At 40.3% G+C, this 13,300-nt stretch overlaps 1 protein-coding gene across 2 annotated transcripts; it reads right to left on the reverse strand.

The window, feature by feature from the left end:
- Nucleotides 1-980: 980 nt before the first annotated feature.
- Nucleotides 981-12,714, reverse strand: LOC129324672 (membrane-spanning 4-domains subfamily A member 15-like). 2 transcript variants are annotated; one of them, XM_054972030.1, is made up of 7 exons: nucleotides 12,630-12,714; nucleotides 9,406-9,656; nucleotides 8,811-8,930; nucleotides 7,202-7,258; nucleotides 5,038-5,160; nucleotides 1,987-2,100; nucleotides 981-1,549 (listed from the first exon to the last, which is right to left on the reverse strand). In XM_054972030.1, exons 1-7 carry the CDS (start codon nucleotides 12,634-12,636, stop codon nucleotides 1,502-1,504), a joined length of 720 nt encoding a protein of 239 aa, XP_054828005.1. In that variant the 5' UTR covers nucleotides 12,637-12,714; the 3' UTR covers nucleotides 981-1,501. The 2 variants fall into 2 exon arrangements, with proteins under 2 accessions (XP_054828005.1, XP_054828006.1); XM_054972031.1 differs by lacking the exon at nucleotides 8,811-8,930.
- Nucleotides 12,715-13,300: the final 586 nt, after the last annotated feature.

The raw sequence follows: 13,300 nt of genomic DNA on the forward strand, positions 1-13,300 counted from the left end.
GTGTGTGTGTGTGTGTGTTATGTGCCATCAAGTTGTCTCTGACCTATGTTGACGCTATGAATGAAAGTCCTCCAAAACATCCTATCATTAACAGACTTGTTCAGAACTTGCAAACTGGAGGACGTGGCTTCTTTTATTGAGTCAAGCCACCTCGTTTTAGGTCTTCCCAATCGAATGTTATTATAAATACCATTCAACATAACAAGCTGCACCATTTCTTTTCTTCCCTAAGTTTGCCCACATTTCTCTGGAGCTCTGGAAGTCATCCTTTATGGTCATTTCCTTAATTCTATCTTGCCATTTGATTTTTGATTTCTTAAAAATAAATCTGTTTATGACATCATTTTGCTTGTGGATTTACTATCCCCATGCCCACCCTTGTTGAAATGTTTCATTATACCCATTCTATTGGCAAGCAGTTATTTGGAGGATTTTTATTTAAGGGACAAAGAGATCCCTCAAATACCTAGAAGACAGAAAAAAACTGCATTGATTATTAAACATTTCTCAGTAAGGCTCATGATAATGGTCACTGTGAAGTTTTGAAGAAGCCCTCGTGCTAGTATAGGGGATTAAATAAATAAAACCCTGCCTACACCTTCCTATAAGACCGCACCTACTTTCTCTCCTCCCCCAAATACCATTCATTGTTCATTTACAGTTGTTTATTCTGCCTCCTCCCCTTTATATAATGTAGTTTCCCCAAACATTCAGGTTTAGCTTAATTAAATTCCCAACACTATCCAGTGGTACAAAGTCTCTGTTAGAGTGGGAAAAGTCGAACTTGGTAGCAGTCCTAACATAACAATTACTTGTGTACATATGCCTCACAATACCTAGGCCAGGCACTGTCCTTTTTTATTCCATTCAGACAATATAAACAGCCTTCCCAGCATGCCTTCTCATGTTTCTTCAGCAGTATAATCAGACAGACATAATTTGAGAAAACATGTTTCATAATATGCTTCTGTCACTCCCAGTTTGGTAATTAGTTTTTTTTTAATGCAGTAAAACAAAAGTACACGTGGATGTGGTCTTCAATGCATTATGAAGGCATTCCCGCAGTTGAACGTGCTGAAATCATTGACAGTTTCCCCTTTCATTAAGAGCTTGTATTGGAAGTGTTCTTGCCAACCAAAGTAATCTGCTATGTTGCACCCAAAAAACAACTGGAAGACAATGCAAATGTTGGACACCCCATTTAGGATGAAGGTTTTACATCCAACTTCAACAGGTGCTTCTAGTTACTTGAGGATTTCTGCATAGTATAAACATCAAGGATGCTGACTGGAGGCTAAGATTCCTCAGAATCAGCAAATGATCGTGAAGGAAGAAGTAAGCACAAACTATAGTTTAAAATTGATTTGACATTCTGGAAGAGCTGATTTTGATACGACTTTTCTTCTTGGGTCTTCTGCTCAGCCTACCATCCAGAGTCGTCATCACCTATATAGACATATGCTTCATGAGGCAGATGAGCAGCTACTGGCAGAAGAACTCCTCATTGTGTCATGACTTCATCTTTCAAATCTGTCACAAGACATATCGCCTGAAAAACAGATGATAATGGAGAACTGCAAGGACACTGTGGCTACTGTAACAATTTCCTGCATTCTTCCCCACCCTCTCCATGTTGCCTTTGTAGCTCAACTCTATTTATTTTTGTAGCTAAGCTATTTTTATTTTATTTATTTATTTAAGATATATTTTAGTTTAAGATATATTTTAAATATAAAATATATATTTAAGATATTTCTATCCCACACACTTGATTTGGTTTGTAGGAATATGATAAAAATAATAAACAGGGAAAAAATCAGCAAAAATTTAACTGAAGAAATGTTTAAATGAGCATTAGGTAAAATTAGATTCCAGAAGCAAACCAAAAACAACAAAACAAGCCTAAAAATTAGAGCCAATCTTGCTTTCCAAAGAAATTTAGCTAAAGCATACATTTTTTTCTTCTTCTGTCTAGAGAGTACTTACCTCTTCATCTTGGTGGCTCAAAGCATTATAGCTAGAATGTGAAGCAATAATTCCAATGAAGAACTCCAGGATGGCGAAGAACAAAATTGTATTTGAAAGTCCTTGGGCCATTTTCTACCAAACATAAAAGCCATACTGTCAGATAATATTATAGTCATGTGACTACCAACAAGTGAACTCATCACAGGAAGTAATTTAGTCAAAGATAATCAAAGAGATTGAGCCACATTCTGTTTTGGTAGCAAGATCCATCAGGACAATAGTAAGCATTTTGCATTGATCATTATTTTGCCTGGTTTTGAAAAACAAGCAGGTTTCAGTTTCTTTTGAAGCTTTTGAAACTGTAAATACTTTCCCATTTTTATGTATATGAAATTCAAAAATGGGTTTTGACAAACATATGATACATAAATGGAGGTATTTTCAGTATTACATGAGCTGATTTTTAAGGGAAGCAAGTTAAAACTGCTTGTAATATTATGGAATCACTATAAAAGAAAAACCAAATAGAAGAATGATTAAACTCATTTTAGCCAAGTTTATTTAATACTTATTTGTCTTATCTTACTGAGGGGTCCATGGTTTGCTGAGGGGCTGCAGGTGAGGAAAAGACAAGACTTGAACAACAATGGAGGAAGATTTGGGATGGATCCCACAATACACGGGCTGATAATGCTAATGTCAAAGCTCAGCAGTGGTGGCAAATAAACAATTCTATGCCCCCACCATTGCATTTGTACAGTGTAGGCTGGTGGAGCTGTTCCTGCTAGTCAGAAGCCTGTTGGAATCTGGCCGGCAGGAGGAAGTGGATTGCTAGGAGGCTCAGGGTTTCTCTAGACATGCAGTTTTTTAGAGAGTTCCCTGGGTTTCCTGCAGCCACATGGAAGCGGTTTGGAATGGCTGTTAAAAATAAGGGAGAGCATAAATGGCCTCAGAATGCCACTGCAGGGGAAGAAAGGGCTCCTCCCTCCCCCCTCAAGCTATTTCCCCATGTCAAAATAGCACCGTGTGTGTGTGTGTGTGTGTCCATGTGCACAGAACGCTTTACAAGGAGCAGTAAAAATGAGCTGCCCTCACTGTTCTGGAAAACTTCCCTCTTACTTTCTCCTCTTATTTTTGATCTATGTTTGGAACCTCTGGCTTGTGCTATTAGACAATATAATAATATACATAGTTGAACATACAAGTCTTTAGAATTTAAAATTATTTTCTATGCAGATGATCTTCTATTATTTCTTTCAGAACCTCAGTCTTCCATTCCTGAATTAATGAGCGTGATTAATAATTTTGGTGATTTGTCAGGTTATTCAATTAATTGGACAAAATCAGAACTGATGCCATTGGGAGACAATATACCACAGAGTTTGATTTCAGATGGATGTTTTCAGTGGTGCCCAGATGTTATTGCTTATCTTGGAATATTGATTCCAAGAAATATTAAACCCATGATTTCATAGAATTTTAATGTTGATTTTGGATATATCCTTGGGTTTGGACAGATGGATCTCCTCTCACTCATTCTTAAACCTCTTATTAAAACTAAGGGCCAAGCTACAACTGACAAATGACACTTGAACGGCAAGTGAACAGACTCATGTGTATTCCTCCCTGTTCACTTGCGCTCCACTTGTGCTCCACTTGATCACGTAGTGAGGGAGGAATACATGTAAGTCTGTTCACTTGCCATTCAAGTGTTATTTGTCACTTGTAGCTTGGTCCGTTGAAGCCATGCCCCTCACAGGCACACACCTCTTGCAAGCATATAAACGCACTAACGCACAAAACAACCAACCATCACAGAATACATGCACCGTGAAATGAATTTTTTAAAAAATTTAAAACTACAGACAGTGGCCTACAATTAAAAAAATTAGTCACCAAATGAACCAAAAGTCAAAAGCCAACACCCTCAAACAAAGAAAACAAAACAGATTTTAAAATCCATAGCCAAATAACAAACCAACAGAAAAGGAGCTCACTGAATCACCAGCGTGCAGAGTTGTCGCCGTTGTGAAAGACGCAGTGGAGGCGTCACACCCAGGATGGGTAGGAGTGCCCAGACCACATCTGGTCAGCAGCGTGGTGGGTGCCATTCCTCCCAGGACTTCGGCAGAAGCAGCGCGTTTCCCACCCACCCTCTGCTCAATGGAAGGGAGTGAGGACTGTCTGTGACTTTATGGGTTTGGCGGGTTTGTGGCATTGGGCCGGATCCCAACAGGGTGAGTCGGCCACAGGTCTGCTCACCCCGATGGATTGGAAGGAGAAGGCCGCCTGGTATGTGCTGGTGGGGGATGACACTTGCTGTGTCGGGCCAGCACGGGACTGGCGGAAGATGCATCGTTCGGCAGGATGGCCCCCAATGCCAACGGGGATCCGTGCCCAGATGCCGGGCCAATGCTCCATCTAGCTGTAATCAATAAAGTTGTGGCCATTTTCTAACCCAAGACAGGTGTCGTGTGAGTCATTTGAGCCAGAACGCAGACTGATATAACACATAGGCGACAAAAGAAGCAGGAGAAAAAAACAGATTAAAGAATCCAGCACCACAACACACAAACGCAACAGTAAAGTAAGTGACAAAATATAAAGGCTTCTCCCTTTCCTTCCAAATCCAGAGAACTCAAATGTATTCCCTTCCTAACTAAAGCCTAACTTATGATTCCTGTGATTATACAAAGAAAAATCTCTTATCTCACTAGCCTCACCTGTCTTCCTGCCTTCCTAATAGTTGTGGTAACAGAGTTCGTAATTTAGAGATATTGCCTTATTGAGAGTGCTAGTTAACAGCAACTAGTAATTCATGAAAGCTACCTTTGCTCAATGTCTGTGTTTATGGACCCAAAAACATTACACCAGTGACAGTTGACCATTTTTTTTTGTGGCAATCTATTTAGAGATAGAGGAAGTGAGTAAATAATACTTAGTAATATAAAATATGTAAGAGGTTGGCAAACAAACCAGGTTGTCATATCCAGATTAAGAGACCTTAGATTCAGACTTCAACTGCTACTGAAATAAATTAAGAATTCATAACTCCTCCCATATGCTTACCCAGTCCACTGCATGTTGTTCATACTGATCACCAGGGAAATAAAGTATGTCAGCAAGGAAAAAAAATACCCCAATAGCTGAAGCAAAACTGCTGATTATATTCAGGGCAAGGCTGCATTTCATCTGAAAGCCACAAACACAAAGACACCCAGAACCCAAGTTATTACAGCAATACAGATCACCAGATTATTGACATCCTGCCTCTGTGACTACCTTTGGAATGGAAGCATTTTTCATCTTTTTTACTGCCTTGAAACTCACTAGTGTGTTTGCACAGGAGTAGAACATTCATTACACGCCAGTAGAGTGGTTGAATGTGGTAACAAGGAATGTTTCTCCATTAATTGATACCACTAAAAACTTTCTCTTCCTGTTCAGAGCATGAAGACTTGGTGATTTTCTGTTGGTCGTTACCAAGTAGGCCCAGGAGGCCCACTCTCATGCCTTTCTCCCCACTTTTCCCCCCACCAGCCAAAGGTGAGTGGTGACAGGAGGTGGAGGGTGGGAGCTGGGGTCCCCCATCCCCACTAGGGGACCTGGGATCCCTAGCTGTGAATCAGCACTTTGCTGGTTTGAATCCCACTACTACCATGAACTCACTATGTAGCCTTGGATAAGCCACTCCTTGCAGCCCCAGCTCCTCAGCTGTATTGGGGAAATAATAATAACACTGACTTTGTTCACTGCTCTCAGTGGGGCAGTCATCTGCCTAGAATACTGGTATATAAGTGCAATTATTGTTGTTACTACTACTACTACTACTACTACTACTACTACTACTACTACTACTACTTCTTCTTCTTCAGGAGTCCCATATGTTGTGCAGGATTAACTGCTGAATTTTATATTTTCAAAGATAGAATAGCCATTTCTTCTTGATCTATCCCGGTGTACATGAAACTGCTTTATACTGGGTCAGACCATTGGTCTACTCTGACTGGCAGTAGCCCTCTGGATATGACAACTCCACATACTGACTGAATACAGGGAAAGCGGGAGCATGTATGAACATGCTGAGCCTACACCCAGCCTCCAATCAATCACTAGTTTGAGAGCATGGCACCAACATGAAGAACAAGTGTCCATGCATAAGCTTCCTACCCATGATCAGGAACATTCAGACAGCGGCATACCCCAGTTACGGGATGGGAGCTTATACGTGGGTATTCCACACACAGGTGCCATGTTCACAAGCTGGCAATCATGCAGAAGAAGGGGCAGGGCCAGCACACTCATGCACAATCTTGCTCTCCACACATCCTGTTTTGGGGGCATATTGCCCTGGTTAAGAATAACTGATTTAAACCCATAAAGATGACAGCACCTTGTGTGTATGTTATGTGTCATCAAGTCATTTCTGACTTATGTTGACCCCATAAATTAATAACCTCTAAAATGTTCTGTTATTGACGGCCTTGCTCACATCTCGCAAACTGAAGGCTGTGGCTTCCTCTGCCTTCTGTACTCTATTTTCATTCTGCCACAGTCTACAGCCCCTGACCTAGATGGCCCAGGTTAGCCTGATCTTGTCAGATCTCAGAAGCTAAGTAAGGTCAATGTCAGTTAGTATTTGGATAAAAGACCACCAAGGAAAACCACGGTTGCTATGCAGAGGCAGTCAATGATAAACCACCGCTTGCCTTGAAAAACTCGGCAGGGATTGCCATAAATTGGCTATGACTTGACAGCACTTCACAGAGAGAGAGAGAGAGACAGAGAGAGAGAGATACTGTAGACTGAGATCTGTTCTACCATGCCCAACACTTCTTTCTCCACTCCCATTTTTTCTTTTGTCTAATGAATACCAAGCCTAATGACTTTTGGGAAACTTGAAAGCTTGCTTACTACTCTGAGATGCTTTAGTTATGCCTTTAAATGGGTATCACTCCCTGGTGCATGTAGACCTTTTCCATGAACCAAAACAGATCCCTGCAATTTTCATTAAGCCTACTTATTTTTATCTGCTTTCATTACTGAACCGTGTCCATGCCATAAAATATGGGACAACACAGAAGGTATCAGAACACAGTTGAAGTACATATACTGGTCTACATTGTTAATGCACAGAAGAGTTCACCTACTCAAGTGTCTAGATGTAAGGTGTTCTTAAATTCCTGACAGACAATCAGGAGATACATTAATAATGAAAAAAAATTGAACTCACCACACAGGATGTTTGATAGTGTGCAGTGAACACTAGGAGAGATCCAGAAAAGATGAACTGAATCACATAAGAAAAAGAAATTTTAATATCAGAGTAAAACATCATTTTGAATTCAGACGGGGAAAGTCATCTACAGTACAAAATGGATAATAAATGGCATGCTGTTCACAGAGCTGGGGGGGCTACAGCACAAAATTTATGCCCTCCCTCATTATCCTTGGGGTCAAGGAGCTGGTGAAGATCGATTCAATGGCCCCTATATTGAGGGGGGGAGGGGAAATGTGACTTTGGGCCATTCCCTCTCCTTGACGCCAATATACCTCATGAGGTGGTTGTAAAAATAAAATAGGGAGACCATGTACACTGTAGCAAACCTTTCTTGGTAGACAAGATGGCACATTTAAGATTTAAAATATTTTTATTCCACCTTTACTGTTCAGCACAAGGCAGCTTACAAGTATGATCACAGGCTCAGCATGATCACATGACTCAGTTAAAACTAATGCAAAGCCACACTATAAAATCATAAAGCTTTCAAAGAATGCAAAATCAGTTGTATTTAATTTAAAATATTTTTTTCTTAACTAAAAACGTTTAAGATTTATTTTAGAGATCTTAAAAGTTTTTAGTTAAGAAAATTTTTATTTTAAAGGCCATGGGAGATTGTTTGCAAGATCATTTAAGCAGTGATCTTAAAAACTCCAACCTGAACCTTCGTTGAAAAGAGCTGGAGATCTGATGTTGATGGAACTGAAAACACTTGGGAGATGGTCATCTCTGATTTTTTAAACAACAGAAATTAGAAAATCAAATTCCCATTTTTCCACTTTGCATCCAATTGTCACTTTATAAGTTGGTATAATGTTAAACTAGAAGAGATGCTGGAAGACCTGCGTTCAGATTTCCATCATGGTTTTATTGCTAAATAGCAATATAGCAAATGAGAGGCCTCAATTTGGATTGGGGTCATGATGTGAGGGGATGGAGATTTAACTTTTCCCTCCATGCTGTTTTCCAGATCTTAAGCACACAAACATGTACACATAAAGCTTCTGTTCACCCCATTGAAGGAAATATGCAGGTTGCCTGAAAGGAAAAATCTGCTGAGGTGGGGAGATCTAGGGCATTAACTCTCCCCAAGACAGAGAGACACTCATAGATCTCCCTGCATCTTATCTAGTTTGGTTCTCAGTAAAGGCTAAAATACTATATCAGGATTTATTTAGAAAACTTATATGCCACCTTTCCAAAAAACATTCTCAAGGCAACTCACAAATTATAACATAATAAAATCATAAAAACATAAACATAATTTTAAAATAATTAAAATCAATTCAGTATTCTTGAGCTTCTTGAGCAATGCCATTCTCCCTCTATTGGAGCATGAGAAAAACTTTTGCTTGCCTTCATCTGCCACCAGACAAATAGCTGCTATAATGATGTCAATGGTATTTTATTATTTTTTTAATTGAAAATATGGTGACTTTTTATATTTTTGTAAGCCACTTTGAGGGTACTATTTGCCAAAAGGTGGGATAGAAGTATTTTAATAAATACATAATAAAATATACTAGTCTCTTTAATTTTTATTAGAGCTGGTGCTGCTTACCAAAATTCCACCCCAGTACAGGTATCTCAGATACATGATGTATGATATATACAGTCCACTGAACATAACCAAGAGACTTCCAAAAGTCAAGTGTACCAGGCCGATGAGAATCTCTATGGCCTATAAGAACAGCACAGAAAGGTTAGTTCTATTCTAGAAAAAGAGTGGAGGTGGGAAGTGCAAAAATCTCGTATGCTTGGCAGGTATCTTAAATGCTGGAATGTCATTGCGGCTAACTGGAGCAGCTTCTTCCCTACATTGGTGCCACACAGTACAATCCTGTGTATATTAGATTGGAGTCATTGCATAAGACTGAACAGACAATTTGTCAAGCAGATGGCTAGGCTTTCTTATAGCAGCGCTTGGACACAGGGCTGGAGTCAGGGCAGGAGTGGTACAGATGGGCAGCTGCCAAGGCACAGGTGGCCTGGGCTACTTGGGAAACTGCACTTTAATCAGATAAAACACATAGATGAAGATTGGTCTGTCATTTACTTTCAAGGGTTTTCTTGTCTACTCGACCTCATTCATCCCATGTGCCCACATTGCAACAAATATTCACTTAATCCTCAGAGGTCAGGAGATTCTCACTTACCCCCACCACCTTTGGGCAACCTCCCAGGACGGCGTCTCCATGACCCTTGTATCTGTTCCCAGCTGTCCCAGTTCCTCCAGTGTGTTGGTCCATTTGATACATTGTCTGAAGTGGCTGGTCAGTATCCTGGACCTTTCCTGGAGGTTGGTTGATGGTACTGGGGAACAAAGCCTGGTTTTGGAGGATTGTTGTCATGCCAGGTGGAGGAATAATTACAAATGTTTGATTGTTCATACTGGGTGCTTCAGCCACTGCAACAGAGAGTTTATACAGATATGAAAAGAATTCATCAATAGAAAGAGTGTATTTTTCTTGCACTGAAGAAAACAATGTCAGAAGATTATATATCTGTATATCAATCCTTTGTTTCAGAAAATTATCATGGACTCTGAATGCCACATAGATCGGTGTCAAGGTTGTTGTGGGGTTCACTTAACAGTATACAGGAAGGGGAGTACAAGTTACTGTACTCTGGCAGACAACTTTAATCAAAACCATGGCACAAACCATTCCCACCAAGCCAGTTATAAAGCAGTATCTTTCTCTCTAATGCCTGTTGTACAATGTTCATCTCTGATAAAGAATATACTTCCCATAGATGGCCAGGAATGCTATAGTCTCTCTACACAAGACATCTGACATGTGAAGAACACATGTTGGGAGATGCAATGACAGCCAAGAAGGATCCGTGAAATGCCAGAAGGGAAACTTCAGCTCATTGTACCCTCACTAGGTTCAAGCCCAGGTCTGGAAGGCAGCTCCAGTCAATTTCCATTTCTCACTGCCCTCTGGTTAGAACCCACAGTTTTAGACTGGAGAGGTGAAATTGACAGTCTTCAGGGAGGCAAAGATGAAACTGACAAACATTTTGAGGAGCGATCTCCACTGGCTCTATCTTTTTAAACTACTCTTCCTGGCTAACATTGCATCTCTCTGCACTTGGAGAACATGCGCTGAGGCATCTCGTGTAGATATTCACATGATACAGGAGCTGTCTGCAATCTTGATTCAGCTTCAGCATTGCCCGTTTGTTTTTTGCACAAATAATGTATGCCTTTAACCATTACATGATGGGCAAAGCACTCCCACATTAGTGCCTCCTCATGTCTGCCCAAAGCTTAACTGCTTTGGGGCAAAAGATTTACAAATGTCTGTTTTCAGATCTTTCCGATAACCTGGTATTTCTGACATTATGGGAAAGTACCCTTTACCTCTATGAATGTATGAACAAATCTTTCAAAATTCAGTTTGCATGCAGCAAGTGTAGAAATATCAACATTCCCAGCTGCTACAGTAAGCCCTCTTCATAAGGATGAATTGTGTTTGTGAAGGGGCAATGAAATTCCAAGAGTCCACCATTTTACCTTTATTTATTTATTTAGTTATTTGTCATTTATAGTCCACCTTTCTCACTGAGACTCAGGCGGATTATGTAGTGTGAGATCAGTACAGTCAATATCAACAACATTTCAATAAACAATGCCATAGGGTATATAAATACAAATTTGCAAAGATATAACATCAGCAAAAATCCAATACAGAGTAGAAGAAATCCTGAAACCGAGCATAAGCAATTCTAGGACTGACATTAAACAACATAGAACTACCCAATAGATGATACTTAAAGCAGCAGATAGTACGTAGTAACACATACTTAAAGCAACATATAGGACATAAGGCAATAGATAGTACACAGTGGTTAAGTCTATGGTCCCTATCTCTTTAGAGAAGCATCAATTTAAGACCACCTGCTTACAGTACAGCCCTCTTATCTGAGTAGAAAGCCCTCTTGAATCATTTATGGTTTTGCTTTTTTTCCCCTCTTCCTGAAGTGTTGCCCTGTATTATGGGCAAATTTTGTATCCTCAGTGTGTAGCAGGAAGGCACCATTTTCAGGCTGTTCTAGCAGTTACAGCCTCTTGATTTACCTGTATATCAACTTTCAGCTTCCTGTGTAGTATGGGAAGAGCTTAAAAATTAACAGATATCCTTTGTGCTCATTTCCAGAGACAGGTGTACAAATGCTACTTCCTTTACTTTTCTAGTACTGCTGATGTCTCAAACTACTTGTATAACAAATGTTAGTTTTCTCAATCATGTGGAAATTTTGTAACTATTTTGATATGCTTACAGGTGAATATTCCAGCTGAACGAAGACTGTTAATTGGTATTTCCTTTCTTTCTTCTTCCAGTCAGTGTGATTCTTGTGTAGAAATTATGGAAGTGTGAAACATATATGTGGCTATATAAGCCGAGCATATTGATTTGGTTACATAAATTAATAACAGCAATGTTGTGGCTGCTGGCTGACTATTCCTTTCTGAGACTTGAGTGTCCAGAATATTTAGCTACTGCTTTATCAATGTGGTGCCAAAAATCAGCACAGAGATAGACATCCAGGAGCTCTGTTCATCCCTGCCGAGTTTGGAGATAATGATGCTGCCTTGCCTCACAGTGAGTAGGGCACAGTTACACTTATTCGGGAATTACATTTTTGGCATTACTGTGTAACGATACCAGAGGAGCATGTTTTGTGCAATCATATCAGTACGTGCAATCATTATTTTGTGTGAAAAGGTTAATGGATGCATTTGGTGCACATACCCTCATACATGCAGGTTTCAGATTGTGTATACTGTAGCTGGAAGATACGCATATTACTTCTTTCACTCAAAATGGCAGTCACGTATATTGGGAGGATCAAATGTAGCATGCTGTACCATGAGGTAAAAGCAGCAGAAATGTAACACCTGAAATGCTGTGTCCATGAAGAAACACTAGTGTGAGAGCAAGACACAGAAGGCAGGGAGCAAGCTCTGATTTGTTCAAAGCCCCCTATGTTGCAGAATCCCCACCCCCTCCCTGCTTCTCTGGGTCTTCTGTCCCGTGTATTGTTGCCTGCACCTGTGCTATATTAGTATGTTTTTAAATAAAGCAAATATTACAAAGATACCATCAGTCTCCAGTGGTCTCACAAGCTGGAAGCATTGCTTCTGGAAGTTCTCAGCACTCACAGAACAATGTAACAACAATATCATAACAACAACAGTTTACCATTTGTTACAAATGAAAAAGACATAATCCTGTGCCCAGAAAACTGAGATGGGCACTCAGGGAACTACTACGTACTACCCCTCCCATTCACAACTCAGTGGCATGTCCCAAGTATTTATCATGACCAGTCCAATAATTTCCCCAAGGTACTAAGAGTTAGTTGCACTCACTCTGCATCCTAGTTTTGTAGGATCAGTTTTCCTGTAAAGTCCCAAAGGTTCCCTGCTCTCAAAAATGAAGTTCGCTGCTTTGGAAACAGTTTTTATTGATATTAGACTTTGACTTTTGCTTAGGTAGTCACATTGTTCCACTCCACCCCACTCCTGCACTGAACCCTCAGTTCTCTACTTTCTGGTGTGTCCACTCCTAAAGAAAGCCTTATCTAGAACCAGCAGTGTTGAATAGCTACCATCCTGTCTCAAATGTACCTTCCTTGAGCAAGGCGATTGAACAAGTAGTGGCTGGGAACTTTCACAATTCCTAAGTTGTGAAAGATGTGGGCAATTTTATATGTGAAATGCAAACAAGTCAGAACAAGCTATCAATGCTTCTCAGCTTACATCTTCAGAAGCAAAATGAAGAAGCCCCTTGAGGACTTGGAACACCATTTGGAAGGCTCTAAGAATCTGGAATTGTGACAGAAAGAGAAGTACTAGGGTAGTTAGTCTCCCAGTGGTAGCGGGGGGATCCCCTGCATTAACCTTTACCTGGCTGGCGTGGGGAAAGGTGCAGGAACAAGCCTTGTAGGTGCACTCCCGGGTCGATGCCACTTCCTGGAAGTGATGTCATCACACTTCACAGAAGGCCGAAATGGACCAATTTGAGGCCCAATTCAGCTTGC

This window comes from Eublepharis macularius, chromosome 2, assembly GCF_028583425.1.
Source record: "Eublepharis macularius isolate TG4126 chromosome 2, MPM_Emac_v1.0, whole genome shotgun sequence".
NCBI lineage: Eukaryota > Metazoa > Chordata > Lepidosauria > Squamata > Eublepharidae > Eublepharis > Eublepharis macularius.

Bases quoted from the DNA above. Each gene is read 5' to 3' on its own strand.
- LOC129324672 (XM_054972030.1), bottom strand. The intron at 8,931-9,405 runs GTAAGTGAGAAT...CTGTTCTTATAG, and splicing joins GTTGCCCAAAGGTGGTGGGG to GCCATAGAGATTCTCATCGG. The intron at 1,550-1,986 runs GTAAGTACTCTC...TCTGTTTTTCAG, and splicing joins TGAGCCACCAAGATGAAGAG to GCGATATGTCTTGTGACAGA.